Raw genomic sequence first — 16308 nt, forward strand, 5'->3', positions numbered from 1 at the left:
GCATGGCAAGTGTACGGTCTCCATGGGATCGAATTTAGATTTAAATTTTTTCCAATTAAAAAAAGTCGAGTTTGTGGATGAAATCGGATAGTTGCCCTCATCCCATCCCACTGTTATTCTGAATTTCTAATATATTACTATTTCCCACTAACTCTATCATAGTATACCCATCGCATTCTCTCAACTCTCAAGACTCAAGACTCCCTGCGCCGCCGTCGACGCACCCACATCGCGGCTCTGTCTCTGCACTCGTCGTCGTCGTCAGACTCACCGCAGCACGGATGCCATCGTCGTTGTCTCGCTGCAATCACCAGAGCCCGTCGTCGCCGGCGCCAATGACACCAGCTATGACCTTTCTGTTCCTTGTCTAACTGAGTTGTTTGGGTTCTTTGAAATTTATCGTGGTTCATAGAGGGCACTGTGGTTTTGTCGATGATGGTGCCCGATGGTTCATTGCTTACAAGTTCTAATGGCATTCCGGGAAGATGATGATGAATACGTGTTTCTTAATCGGTTGGTTTTGGAGTCCTGAATATTTTTTTTTAACAAACCCTGTTCACTATACATGCTGATAATAATGTACCAACACAATAAGCAGAAACGAAGGGTCAAGGGTATATGCTTGGTTCGAAGCCAAGGTTCCCTGAACCTTGAAGGCAACCTGCAGTTGCTATTCACTTTGATACTTGCTATTTTTTCACTGCTTATGGAGTTATGGTTGTCTTTCTGTTCTTGCAGGGGACTGTGTACACATCTTGTGACACAGTATCCTTGTTCTATTAATGATATTCCTTTTGCTGTGCAAAAAAACAATATTGATAGAAATAATAACACAGAATAAACTATAATAGACTTGCCATGTCCAGTGAATAGACTAGCCATTTTCACTAATACCACAATTACTTTTGTTTAAAGTTGAATCAAATGAGGAAGATAAACTTTGAGGAATACATGAGAGCTTGGTAAACTATTTTGAACTAACCCAACTATTCCCAAACTGCAATTTACTCAAATATAGCAAGATATTAGGAATGTACTAGAGGCAGAAGTATAGACAGCTTAATGAAAACTGTCTATTTGTTTGATAAAATCTGGCAGAGAGTGCTCTTGCCTTACACTTTGATTCGGATTTGTTCAAAGCTATCAATTTTTTATCAATAAAAAAAAACAAGATAGGATCGAGGGCAGGACAGGAAAATCCAATCCCTATGCGAGGGCAGGAATGGGTTTAATTTTTGGATTCCAACGGAATTGGAGGCGGGGACTGGAAGGACTTGGGGAGGCAGGGCGTGGAGAGACTTAACCCGCCCTCGTTCTGTTACCATGTCTAATTTCTTGTAATCGTGTCTTTATACTCACGACTAGTGTTAAGGAAATTGCTTTTTTTTTTTTTTTTAATGTCTCACCCAAAACACTTTCTGTTAACAGCTGAAACTACTCCCTCTATTCCACAAAAGTAATTTCCATGTTAACCAGAGAGTACTTCAAGTATTTATAGGTTATTTTAAATCTTTATTTGTGCAAGCACAAGTTCATTTAATATTGAACATCTGTTTATATTGAATCAGAACAGTATGATGTAATTAATCTGCACCCTAGCATAGAAATACTAACCGTAGTAACATTTAACTATATGGAAGAGAGAACAGAAATAAACAGTAGACAACAGCAACATCATTCGTGCCAAAACAGTTGACAAATGAAAGTGTTTTCTGATGTAAAAGGATGAAAGTTCTCTAGAAAGTTCTTAGAATATCATCTGTTAGTGTACAACATTTTCTCTAGGTTCCTAAGCCTAAAGAACTAGCGACTTCTATAAACTTGAATAGACATGGTAAACTCATGATTCTTTGAATATTAATTTTTAATTATACATACATGCCTACACCCTGCCTACTGGCCAAAAGGCTGTATCCCCATCCATAACTGAGAAAAGAAAATTTATATAACTATATTAAAAAAAAAAGTGATTTACAATGGTTAAGGTCCCATGCATGTTTTCTGCTCTGCAAATTCCTCTAATTTGCTGCCTCGCATGAGGACACATTTTTGGGAGGGATGAGATTCACCATTTTTTCCTCCTGTGAGGAGCCGAGGAGATGGTGTTGGAAGTTTACCAACTCAATGTTGGAAGCATCTCTGAACTGTTTTGATTACAGTGCCATGTTTTTAGTTCGGATCTTCTTAAAGTCTTGTCCCAATCTCACTATCTATCTAAATCAATAATGTTGCCTGAATGTAGATTCCTTCTTTACTGTCTAAACAGATCTGGGAAAGACCACATTATGAACTTTGCAAAAATGTCAGATTCCAAGAAGTCAATATGAGCTGTTCGTCCAATAAGTGTGTTTAAGTTCCTGCCATAGGAAGAGGTGTTGAAGTTGATGTCGCAGCGCATGACCACCCTATCGTTAGTGTGAGCTTGGATTTGGTCCAAGCAATTATTCAGCATCTCCAGGAAGATTTTCCCTCTTTTAGAGAAATCCAAAGAAGCTGCTGGACATGGTTCTATTCTCGCAGAATGGTATGGAACATAGCCATCCTGATGTAATGAGAAGGGAAGCATTATGATATACTTGAAATAATAAAAGTAAAGTAAAGTATAGCCAGATTAAAGGTTATGCAGAAGAAAATATAACAAGATCCTATCACTTGCCCAGGACCCCTTATCATGAGTCAACAAAAATAATTTAAAAAGATAATAGACCCTTGCAGAAAGGCAGAGAGAGTCACTAAATAGTCATGATATCCATATTACCTTGAATACTAATCAATATAAGCTTTCCACCATGTAGACTTCTATCTAATTTATTATACTCTGGTTGATACATAAGTTACAATCTTCACCCTTTAGGAAATGATCCAGCATTTGAATACAGGATATTTTGAAACAATGGAACTAGAAGTTCAAATATAGGTCTTAAAAACCATGATAATTCCCATCATAAGCATATAAAGGTTACCTGAGGTGAGGACAAAAGAAGCACATTCCGGAAGTTAGCCAGTGTCTTCTCCTGTAAACAGTAAGACTAGCATTTGAACAGCACTTATGACCCTATATTCCCTTCATTAAGATATAGCAAATGAATTTGAACAAAACATCCCTGTAACCACTTATCCAATAATTTATCTCCATTTTCAAAGCCCAAAAAACCCATTATTTTCATGACTGCAGAAAAGGAGACCTAGATAATGGGTCAGGGATCAGACAACTTATAATCAAGAGCAAAATATTAAGCATTCAATACCTTGGAAAGATTGTAGATGAAAGTATTCTCAAGATCAGGGTCATCTGTGAAGGTAAGTTGGTGAATGCATTGTGTGCCCTTGAGCTTCTTCAATATCCACAACCCTGAATTGAATAGAGAGTTTGAACTATACATATAACCCAAGTGTGGACCCGATATGGAGACATATGTATGTAAGTATCTTAGATATGGCTCCATGATGCTCTCTGGAATTATTTAAATAAAATAAAATAAGCATGTTACTTTCCCTAGTTTAATTTTTGTGAATAGTAGTTATCCTTAAAAACTTTGCGCTTAGATACCTGTCAAGGCTGTCCTGATAATGAGATTCCCAATAGAATGACCAACAAAGCTAAGCTTGATATCTTTCAAGTTTCCATTTCTTGAAGCTTTATCCATCTTCTTTTTCAGGAACAAGATCACTTCCTGGGCAAGCCGAAATCCCATTTCTCTGAAGTCTCCAGATGTTTTATCTTCATTTGCCTGTGACATTAGAAACTGTATCTTGGGGTCTATTAAGAGCCATTGGTTCCGAACAAGCCGTAAATCCAAATGATTTCCCTGTTATGTTTGAGTTTGATGGAAAACAAGACAAAACCTAGTTAGTAACAGTAACCATCAAAACTGATCCAAGGAAACACATTAGAGCAGGAACCCCATTAACTTAAACAAGTAGCATACATACTCAGCTTCTTTATACTGGAACTGAACTTATGTTAAAAGTTGTCAGAAATAAATCAACAAAAAAGTAAAGAGGAAAACATAATAAAAAAATAAATCAGACCAGACTGGAAAGTAAAAGAAAGGACATTGTATTATTGCATATATCTGCCTTTCTCTGTGAAGGTAGATCCACGTTACCTATTCAGGGTTGATATAAAAAATAGTTGAGAAACTAAACAAAAACAAGCTGAATATTTTCAGAAAATTAAGTTGTATTGCGCAGAATGATTGAAGCAGACAAAAGGAAGCTCCTAGAAATTGAGAGCAAAAGCTAATGCTTGTTTAAAGGAAACAGCTGTATTTCTTACTAATACATGCACATATTAGTATAATAATATTTGATATAGTAATTGGTAAGATTAATTCAGAGGTAGCTTTTATTAGAACAGTGAGTTTTCTGTTCTTCATATGTCACCACATGGATACGTCCACTACTAGGATCACATTCCAATAATGGTAGATTCTACAACTAAGCTATAGATAATTCAAATTATCCTACAAAACTTGTAATATTCATGTTTTTTGGGAAACACGAGATGATAAATATTATTTCAGGAGTTTCAACATACATAACAATAAAGCAAGGCTAATAGTACTTATTTAACACATGAAATTCTTAAAAGTCTAGCATCAATAGTTATTCAAAGTTGTATACATAATTTTTGTAAAGATTAAGGATTCAAATTTCAAAATTGTACACAGATGTAACAGTGACAGTGAATGATGACATGTCTAAAAGATTGAAGACCAGAAGTAACAATAAATAAGGAGACAGAACCCAAAACAGATCAAGGAGATAAAAGCAACTGCAAGAATATGAAACATGCCTGAAATCCATGAACAAAAACAACTATTCTCAAAACAAGTTCATTTTTCTGTGGACTACTACCACACAACTTCTTTGTGGCTCTGGATCCATTTTCTAGGATATGCCTCCCTTCACCCTCCAAAGGAATGAAGTTTGAGTTCACAATGGCAGAATGGTACACGTTTGTCAAGCGTTCTACAATAATAATAGGAACCAGCAGAGGATCTCCAAATATATACATATCTTGAAGTGACCGATTGTTGATCTGCATGAGATTCACATATGTCATAAATCCCAGTCAGCCAAAACTATAAGATTACAAAGCACTCCAGAAAAATACAATCACTTACCCTCATTTGAGCTATTCCTCGCCTGTGAAGTTCTGCACGCATAGCTGCAGTTTGAATAGGCTGAATAGAAAAAGAGAATAGAGATATAACATATTTGAAGAAAATGACTCAGTAAAGAAAATCCATATGACAAGAGTACCAATATTTTAAAAACAGCAGACAATGATGAATTTTATGAATATTGCATAATAGATTATTACATCATCAGTAAACCTCCGTGTAATTATTGAACTTCTATGCATGCCATGGGACAATGATGTCCCCTCAACTCCATTGCTCATATTTTGACGAGGCATTGCAACCTTTGAGTACACCATCCATATTGACCATTCAGTTCTCCTATCAATCTCCCAGGATTTACGTAGAAATTCCAGTATTTTTGTTTTGTTTTCCCTGAGTAAAATGATAAGGTTGAAAAAGAGATGATATCGACTTAATGTACAGCTAAAATGTTATGCTTGAATTGTGCATCTTTTCCTACAACATAACAGTTTAATTATGTACTCACATTACCAAGAGAAACCATACAACAACATACGTATAACTAAAAGCAGCCTCATTCTGGACAAGCTAATCTCACTTAGCTGGTCAACCAGGCTCAAGCTTAGCTAACAACACTAGGCAAAAATTAAACCTTAAATAAAAAAAACTAAGCAAAATAGTTCTTCATTATGCTATAATGATCAGAGTGGATGTTTAACTGTAGAAGCATTAATATATATAAAAAAAAGGGGCTAGAAGGACCTTAAAGCTTCCAAACTTAAATAATTATTTGGACATGAAATTACTTCAATTATATATCAGAACAAACCTGTGGAATTTTAGAAATATATTCCAGAGACATAAGAGCTGATTTCCTAAAGACTGGAAAGAGATTAACAGATGGTCATCCCAAGAAAAAGGTTGAGGCGACTTCTCGAAAAGATTATTGACATGATGAGCAGCTTTCTGTTTAGAACAATGAAAGTAGTAAATCATCAAATAGTCTAAAACACAATGAAGCTAAAGCAAATAATGAAATGTTCACATTGCCAGAATTAAATACCTCAGCACTGACTTGTGGCCTGTCAGACAGTTGAAGAGATGATTGAACATCAATACTTTTCACGCATGCTGGAGGAGTAGAAGCAAACAATTCTGTAGCATCTGATTCAGAAGTCATTTCAGTCAAATCAATAGCTTTGCCAATGCCTGTGCTTATTCTTCTCAAATCTTCAAGCAGGATATCATATGCAGCCATCAATGCTTTGATGAGCATAACCTGATTTGAGTTTTGACAATCAGAAGAATAAGTTACAATAGTAAGCAAAGAGATTTCTCAAAAAAAAATTAAGCTTATCAAATAATATAAACCACAATTTAGCAATATCAGCATAAAACAACATAGATAAAACAAGAAACTGTAATTATGTAACCTATACTATACACAAGACACCATACCTTGTTTGACCCAACATAATCTTCAACATAAGCACCTTCTGAACCTCTGGAATCACTGGTATAATTCAAATAATCATATCATTCAACAGTTAAAACAATGTATTATGTACAACAGTAAAAAAAAACATATATAAGTTATGGCTGTTAAAATTATAAGGTTTAGATAGTGAATGGGAAGAGAACATGGTAATACTAATGAAAAATATGAGATTAGATTTGATTTAATGTATATACAAAATCAAGCAGTCAATCACCAATGCCTATTTAAACTAATAATTAGGTATAACATAAGTAGTGCTAGACCAAGCCAAATAATACAATCAAACACCTAACCCTAATCAAACAACTTCAAAGATTACTCCTCACTTAGAGGACTAACTGATTCTTGTTATATATTCATGATATTCTAACAGTAATGATGCAACTAGAGCATATATTTGAACTTCAAAAACTGGAACTCTGACAAACCTGGATACCTTCTGTCGAGATGTGTGATAACTAGCTTTTAGTAGACTGATGTGAATGCTTGTTTCAACAAGGACAGCATGGAAAGCATCAAAATGAACAGGACAATATGAATGTAATCCCTGGAGAGCTTTAGGGGGGATTTTATATTCATGAACTGAAGCAGCATATGCATCCAGTGAACCTAGTAACTCAGGCCTGCACAATGATGCAATAAGTTCAGAGTTCAAAACCTCAAATTCACATTATCATAATAATAAAATCTAACTCAAAATTAATATTATTTTATATTAATGTGTTTAGTACACAATTGCACCCAAAACGGGAAAGAGAATCATCAACTAACCCAGTTTCAATTATAGGAGCATGCATGAGTTCAAACTTCAAGATAACAGCAGAGGATTGTCCCTGTGTGTATAGTTATTAGAAATTTATGACACATGAAAAAAAAAAGTTAGAGCTAGTGAGTGCACATCAATAAAGCAGAAGTCGCAACAGTTTTCTTTTTTAATAAAACATTTATTAGAAAGAAAGGAGAGAAAGTATAACTGGGAGAAGGATTAAAATCCCCTTGGAAAGCAAATGAATAGAAAATAATCCTAAGTGGCTCAAAAACACAACAAATTTGTCCAAATTCTTTGCATGACAGAAGTAGAAATGTATTTCAAATAACCATGAGCTCATGAAGAAAACATATCCAATAGTTATGAAATAACAAGACATCCTTAAATTGTTTGTTTGTTTAAACGAAAAAGAACCTCCTCCATTGCATACACATGCATTAAAGGGTTATATAAAGAAATCATAAAAATAGCGAGGAAAACTGACCTCACATTCACCAAAAGACAGGTAGAATGAGATCATGATAGAAAGAAACACATCCTGTCTTGCATATTTAATATGGAAAGGTGGTGTTGAAAAACTGTTGTCTGTATCATCAATCATCCAGACTCTACATAAATTGTCAGAACCCACTTCAGGAGCTGCAGCTCAAAGAAAAGGATGGATTCTAAGATGTTACTCTATATTTAAAACATCAAACACAAATATAAAGCAATACAACAAACTAACTAAAAGAACAAAATAATTATTCAGCATATCAAGCTTGTAAGTATCAATGTCTCACGTATACTGAAAGGGTACTGCAATTCAAAATAGTAAGATTAAGAGTTTAAGAAAGTATTTACAATACAATCCACTTTATTGAGAACCACAAAGTTGAGTAAAACTATGTGCAAATGTACCATAAGGACTGGTCCACTCAAATTTTGTTTTGCATACAGGCATCCATTCAGTTGCAGAAAACTTAATTCTGAATATGGCTAACAGCAAATAACATTGGAAAACTCGTTATAGAAAGGAAAAAATGGTAGAATTCTCACAACAACTAAAACAAATTCTCAGAATTTCAAGCCCTATTTGGTTGTATAGTAAAAAATTATATATAAATAATAGAAGCAGACAATAGAAGAAAAACTTCAAAATGAGTTTGATTCCATATTACCAGGACTGAATTAGAGATAACCAACAACAATCTGATGTTCATTTGATACAAGTTTGTCTTCTGATATCCTAAAATTAGAAATGTATGTTTACTAAAATGCATCGTTCACTCAACAAAGAATTCATTAGATATCATTATATCAATATTTGAAACTTAAAATTTGAGTTTACACCTAGCCCAAATTTCTGTCACTTATTGTTTTGGGGGATGGTGAGTGTGAAGAATATGTATGCATCATTCTTCATATTTAAAAGGCTTGACTAATGTCAGTCAACACCACACAAAAATTGTATAGTGCAGCTGCACCACATGAACTTAAATCAAGATGTAAGACTTCTATGTAACCCCTGAAAATTTGGATGACTGTCTAGGCTTTAAAATATCAAATGCCACAAGTTCCACAAAAAATTCATGTGTACATAGACAACTTGGTTGTTAAATATTTGAGATTAGCTAAATAAACCATTTCTGCAACCTCTGGAAACTAGCATCAATAAGACATTCATTTAGTAAGAAAAACTTATTCACGTGCTTATTACAACTTAATACATGAAAAGAAGATAAGTTTGCCTTGAAATACCAACTGTAATTTCCATGTAAAGAACATGTTTTTGCCCGGATCTGACACACACATGACACACCCTTGATGGCACAACCACAGGATCACAATAAACCCGAAATTCATGTCTTCAATAAAGTAAATTAGTCTAGTAAACTACAGAAATAGCTGCACTTAACCACTAACACTTAAAGAGATCAGGAATACAAGTCACCTTCATACTGAACAACCCGCGCCGGAATCCCGGGATAGGAGCCTTCACCATCCTCCCATCTCATGGTAACCTTGATTTTGTACCATCTGCATAACAGCAATAAGAATAAAAGACCAGAATTAAAAAAGAAAACTGAAAAGTAAACAAAAGAACATCAAAAAGTGGAGCATACCCTTGTTCAAAAAGGTCAAGATTATGGAACCTATGAATGTAAATTGCAACCTCATGCACAGCATCAAGCACAGGCAACAACTTATTTGGCGTTCCAGGGCCAGGTTGATGATCAACATTGACCAACCTTTTGGTTGACCAATTCTTCTGATTTAGACCCACAAACCATCTGAGTCTCCGAAACATAAGGAGTAGTACTAGTACAAGCAGCAACCGATGCAGCAATAATAATAATACTTAAACCCCAAATGATCACTCATCACTTCAATGGAAAGTGGAGCAAAAGCAAAAAAAACCCACAAGTCCTGAACCCCAAAAGGAGCGAACTTTCTCTCACTCACCCACCTTCCTTTCAATGCAGACCAAACCCATTAATGCTATCTCATGCTTGAAAGCATCAAACTTTAAGTCATTTGCGACGTGGGTCTGGGTTCAAGAAGCGATTGATTGGTTGGAGTAAGGGAAAAAAGTTGGGACCAAGATGGAAAAAAATATATAATAATAAATAATAAAAAGTGAATGAATCGAAAAAGCATGTGGAAACAAGAAGAACAAAGACGCAACTTTGTTCATGATGAGTTGTAATAATTCATGATTTTATATGCCTGTTGGCACTGCGTAATATCACGTTCGTCAAACCTTTTCGCAGGTACCGCTATTAATGAATCTTTTTTTGTGTAAAAAGAAAAAAATGGAAAATGGTAACATGGGATGTCGTGTCGGTGAAGACCTTAGGCCGAAAACCATGGGCCATGTAGGCATGTACGCTGAGATTGGTATCTAGGAGTTACTACTATTCTCACCTAAACTTTTGCTATTCACACCCCATGTGCTTTAAAAAATTGCTATTCCAAAAATACACGTTTCATGGAAATAGGATTTTATTGACAAAATAGATAATGAAATCATGTTTTTATTGTGTAAGAGGAAGTAAAAAAAAAACAATGAAATCACCTTTTTTTGTGTAATTTTTTTACAATTCTCCTACACAAAAGAAAATCCTTTAAAATATCAAAAGTACCATTTAATACATGGTGCTACTCTTGAACAATAAAACAAAATAACATGCAGCATACGTACACATCCGGGTTCATATGCAGATACTTACTGATCTCACACAATGTGTGAACACTTTTAATTAGCTCCTAAGTAATAAAATCATAATACAAATTTGCTTGAAACTTAGCCGCGAGAATGCATGCATTTAGTACTATAAATTAGTGTAATCCTTTTTTGTACGAAAATACGATACGAATTTGATTAAATGACAATTACAATGTTGCTTCTGTAAGTTGCATTTAATGATTATCTCTCTCTTCCTTCTCGTGTAGAGTGATGAAAACCAATTGCTTTATACAATTTGAATTTGCATTTTTTTTTAAAAGTAAGATTTTGAGAAATAATACTATCTTGAGTTTTTATACACTATCCTTATGTATTCTTTAATTCTCTTACAACATATTTTTACTAATTTTCTTATCTATTAAATTAAAAATATTAAATACATTTTATAGATTTTAAATAGTTAACCACGGTTATTTTTTATTTATTTGATTTATTTTATAATATAATATTAAAGAAAGTTAATGAAAAATATTATAATATTAAGCTTTTTTGGTACATCGTGTATATTAAGCTTAAAAGGGTTCTAAAACCATTATTTAATAAATAATATTTTTATGTCTATTCAATAAATAATTAAATCTAAGGATATATAAAATCAATTTTTCTTTTCTTTTTCCTTGTTTTCACTGTGCTTTCAAATGTTAATTTGGTGTTTGATTGACTGGAATGATTCACAATTGTCCACCACAAAGATCATCGTCCCACCTTCCTAAGTAAGTATCTTGCTTATCCAATCATATTCTTCATGATTCCCCCTTCCTAAGTAAGTACCTTGCATATTCAATCATATCTTCATGCCCAATCATGATACAATATCATAGCTGAATTGACTTATATGTACCTATAATTAATAATTCTATATATATGCCACAATATAAATAAACCATTAAAGGGCACTTACTAATGCAAGTGCAAACTACGTACACATCCCTACGCTACCAAGGAAAGACTCGTAATTGGGTAGCATCCCCTACCCTACAAAGATGATCGCCTTCATCCTTCCTATATATCTTGCTTGTCCAGCCATATTCATATGCACACTATTCATGATACAATATGCTAGTTAAACGGCTTACTTATGTCACTAAACACAATTGTTTAGTAATACAGTTATCTGTGTATAATAGTTAAATTAAGTGTTCGGATAGTTTATTCATGACATACCTTATGTTAAAATTAATTCAACTTTTTTTTTTATTTTTAGAACAAAGAGTGGTGAGGATATCAAATTCTATTTCATATCAATATAAAATGTCTAATACAATAATATTAGTGTTAAAAAAAGTTTACTTCCTTTTTAATCTTTAAACTTTTAAAAAATATATTTTTAGTTCTTGAATTTTTTATTTGTAGTTTTAGTTCCTTTAACTTTTTTTTAATCTTTATTTTTGGTCTTTGATTAACAAAGACTAAAAGTGAGAATTTATTTAAGAAAAGAACAAAAAATAATTAAGGGTCTAAATATAGATAAAAAAAAGTCCAAAAACTAAAAACAATTTTTTTAAAAAGTTTAGGACCTAAAATATAGTAAACCAAAAAAAAATAAACCATCGTCCCTCATATCCTCCTTTTTTCTCTTTTCTTTGAGGGGGGATAGTAATCACCATCTAGCATGGGAACAATATTAATGAACTTTTATATGATGAGAGATCGGTTGATGGCGGTGTGGAAGCCTACAAGAGATATGGATGTTGTAAATGTTGTGTCTGATTTCTTCTATATATGGTGAAGTTTAATTTATTAGAGGATAGAGTTTAAGTTATTGCCAGGGTCCTTGGATCATTTTTTTATTTATTACTATCTAGCAATAGATCTTGGATTTTTTTCCTCAAAAAGTCAAAATAGATAGCCCTCTGGTATGGATTTATCTTCTAAGCCTATGTATGGACTATTAGGATGAAAGCAATTTTTTTGGCTCTTGTAGCAGTCGTAGCTAAATCGATTAAAATCGATATTCGAACTGCTAATGATTCACATGAAAAATTTACCAGGGCTTCTGTAGAAATTAATTTAAACCAGTTTGTGGTGGGAAGAATTTGGTTCAAGAATCACAGTTCAATGTAGATCGAGCATGAAGGCTTGCATTTGTTGGGTAAGAGATCTGGTTTGTAAATATGAACACATAGTCAGGGACAGATTTAGAAATTTTATGTTGGGGGAAGGGTAATAGGTAATACTTATATATATATATATATATATATGTATATATATATATATATATATATATATAAATTAAATTTTAGATTTATAAATATAAGATTATTTTTCACTATCGATATTTTCTATTAAAATATAAACAAAAATTAGAGATAGAAATAAAAATAATAAATCCAAAGAGATAAATGATTAAAAACTTCAAGTATACTGATAATGATAAAATAAAAGGTAGTTTGAAATGATGGAAAAAGAACTTATTTAACTAGTTGTCAAGATAGTGTGCAAAATGCACTTAAATGGCCGTATTGGTATCATCTGCTGGATAGTTTCTGTTGCGGAATGTACTTTTATATATAATGTCTTGCCTTTCATCCCTTTAATTTAGCTTTAATTAACCTCCAAACTCATGGTTTTTTTTAGACCCATTATTCTTTTAGCATCTAGTCATAACTGCTAGAGAAGTATTTGGAATGTTGTTAGCATTTAAAGATGAACACAAGCAGCATGGTTTTGATTGGATATGGTCTTTGGGTTTGTTTTATGAAAACTGGGTAGTGGAAAGCTTTAGGTGTATTTTTGGATCTGTGATATTGAATGAGTAATTACTTTTTACACTTGTATTTCTTATATATGAACTAGGTTGGCACTGTTTGTGCTTTGATCTAGTTATGTTTATATAACGTTTTACTTCTTAAAAAAAAGAATTTAGTATGTGAAATGTACGTCCAAAGAATAGAATAAAGAAAATATTGAAAATATCTAACTGAGAGGATGAAAAGAGTGAGACTAAAAGTGGATTTGTGGGCGAAATACTCATTATGAATTAATTTTTTTTTAGTAAATTTCAATTTAGAGGAACAACTTATAATTATACGTGTATATTATGTGTAAAAAAAGCTAAAAAGTCATCCCAATACATGATTCCAAAGGCACTGAAGGAGACGCCAAATGCAGAAGGCAATGACGTAAAGGGAGCTCATAGTGAACAAGTCGTGTGTTTTGCAGCCATAGCCAACAGGTTATCCTCATGACATTAAAATTTCCTTCAATATTAATTGAAGCTATATCTCTTAAAATAATTGTACTGTAGCTACTAAATTGTGTAGGTTGCTTTAACAACGAAGCCACAATACCTAAATTGTATGATATGGCTAGCATAAGTGCATGTGTTGTGTACATCGAAAAACAAAACATGGGTTTGCAGCCATAACCAACAAGTTACCCTCGTGGCATTAAGATTGCCTTGAATGTTGAAGTTGTTCTCCTATTAAACTTATACTCTTGGATGACACTGAACCCCCTGATTTTAGTAAGGAGAATGATAGTATGGTGAATGAAGTGCAATTTAATCATAGAAAATAAGGAGTGCTAGGAATGATGAAATGGAGTTTACAACAACTAAGTAATAATAATCAATTCTGGTCAATTGGGTTTTTAAATTACAAATTTGATACTTAAACAAATCACCATCAATTCTGATTGATTTAGTTTAGATTGGTCTCAGTTAGACTGAAATCCGAATAAACACCCTAAATAACGATTGACCCCAACTACTATATTTCGAGCGCGCTCTTCTATTGGCAAATGAGATGGATGTGTTTTTAGGAAATAATTTTTATTTTTTGGAGGGCTGTCTTTTGCTTCTTTTTTGCATCTTAAAAAAATCATGTTGGTGTTTATTAAGTCCAACTGATCTGAAACCAGTTGTTATGAAGAAGGCATAAAACAAGAAAGCGCGACAAGCACCAGCATGCATCAAAGGACCACCACAACACCTAAGGGATTTTATGTAAATCCATTCTGTTACAAGAATACTGAGCTGCTAGGGAGGGATTGGCTCCTGAAAAATATACTATCAGCCCTTCTTCCCCATCCTGCGGCACCATGCAACGCTGCACTCCACATCTCGTTTTTGTTTTATTCCATTATCGCAAATATCCCATTTTCTGTTATTCTCTAGCAGCTTTTATTCCCTGTTAGCACTGCCGGTCATGGTCCTATATAAAGGGATGCTTAAACACACACACACACATACACATATAAAAGTTTTCAAAGTTTGATTTTTATAATGATTTGTCCCATCAATTTTGGTCTTTCTCGCTTATTTTAACATTTTTAGAAGCCATAAATCATGCTAAATAATTTTTTTATTTATTTTTATTCGTAAGAATAAAAAAGAATATACCAAATGATTTACAACAATATTTACACAACACTTTGTGTAACCGATTGAGTTACACCCCTCAGTTAAATAATTTGTGTTATAATATTCAATTTTATCATCATATTTTGAATAAAAAATAAAATAAAGAAAAAATATTAAATGTTAGTGAAATGTAATAAAAATATCTTTATAATTAATTGGATTATCGAGGATATGGAAGAGTAAGAGTATGTTTGGGGTTGCCATTTGGATGCTCCAAAATCGGTTTAGGGAGTAAATTAACTAAATCAGTTCTTGATATGTTTTGTTATTATCAAGATTATGTTTGCTAGCTTATATTCTGCCTTAAACCAAGTTCACTTGAAAAATGAAAACTACTCTAGAAATCAATATTTAAAGACACTAGAAAAGAAAATATTATGTAAGCATAAACTAAAAACAATACACACTACAATTTGTGTTTTCATTTTAACCTGATTGAAAACCCAAATTAAATCAATTTAAGTTTAACCAAATTTGTTGGGATAATTTTTTCTAAAAATATTTTTAAAAGAAGAAAATAAGAAGAATAAAAAATAAGTTTTTTCATAAACTAAAATTAGTTTAAACAGAAGCTATTTTGTTGAAGCTCTATCATATTAGTGTGTCGAAAATATAATTATTTTAACTCACACAAGTTAATGTTAACTTATGAAAATGTTCATTTAATTTCATTTTTTTCTTATTGTGTTTTAGAAGTGTTTCTAAGTAAATTTATCCAAACAAGCCTTAGTTTGGTTCAATTTTTAAGAACAACAAAACAAATTAAACAACAAACTTGAACTGTTTAAAGCAATAATATTCTCACATTATTCTTCACAATAATTTCTATAATAAAGAAAGAGACAGGGTGAAAAATAGAAAATAATATAGGATAAGGTGAATGATGTAAGGAAGTCTTGCAAAAGAATGTTATAGAAATCATATTATGTATATATGTGTGTGTGTGTGTTGAGAGGAGAAATCATATTGTATATTAATAATTTTATATTACATCTCAAGCAATACCTAATGCATTAGCAAGAAATAGAGCAGGTCAGCAAGATGTTAGTGTAACACGGAAAACCTTCATTCGCACCAAAACCAGTTAGCTCAAACAAACAATGTAACAGTGGAATTGCAAAGCAGTGTGCCACAACAAAAAGAAAGGCGTGGAAATGACAACGGTTTGTTGAAGACCCTATGCGGCAAGGCGTGTTCGAGGGAAACCGCTACATAGCTTTTTGGAAAAAGGTCACGTTAATATCCAGCACATAATTTAGTTTCCAAACCGTATCACATAACGTAAATAATCTTCACAAAGTTTTAGAATCATAGAATATTTAACAATATTAATAATAA

General features: G+C 32.9%; 1 protein-coding gene across 4 annotated transcripts; it reads right to left on the reverse strand.

The window, feature by feature from the left end:
• Window positions 1–1677: 1677 nt before the first annotated feature.
• Window positions 1678–10105, reverse strand: LOC114421430 (protein FAM135B-like). 4 transcript variants are annotated; one of them, XM_028387338.1, is made up of 15 exons: window positions 9484–10105; window positions 9312–9397; window positions 7863–8017; window positions 7381–7442; window positions 7038–7232; window positions 6570–6624; window positions 6175–6390; window positions 5941–6077; window positions 5330–5522; window positions 5130–5189; window positions 4799–5044; window positions 3551–3809; window positions 3249–3352; window positions 2964–3014; window positions 1678–2542 (listed from the first exon to the last, which is right to left on the reverse strand). In XM_028387338.1, the coding sequence occupies exons 1-15, from the start codon at window positions 9666–9668 to the stop codon at window positions 2252–2254; spliced, it is 2295 nt and encodes a 764-aa protein (XP_028243139.1). In that variant the 5' UTR covers window positions 9669–10105; the 3' UTR covers window positions 1678–2251. The 4 variants fall into 4 exon arrangements, with proteins under 4 accessions (XP_028243139.1, XP_028243137.1, XP_028243138.1 ...); XM_028387336.1 differs by having other exon boundaries at window positions 3249–3454; window positions 9484–10102; XM_028387337.1 differs by lacking the exon at window positions 2964–3014 and having other exon boundaries at window positions 3249–3454; window positions 9484–10103.
• Window positions 10106–16308: the final 6203 nt, after the last annotated feature.

The sequence above is a fragment of the Glycine soja genome, chromosome 8, assembly GCF_004193775.1.
Source record: "Glycine soja cultivar W05 chromosome 8, ASM419377v2, whole genome shotgun sequence".
Classification (NCBI taxonomy): Eukaryota; Viridiplantae; Streptophyta; class Magnoliopsida; order Fabales; family Fabaceae; genus Glycine; species Glycine soja.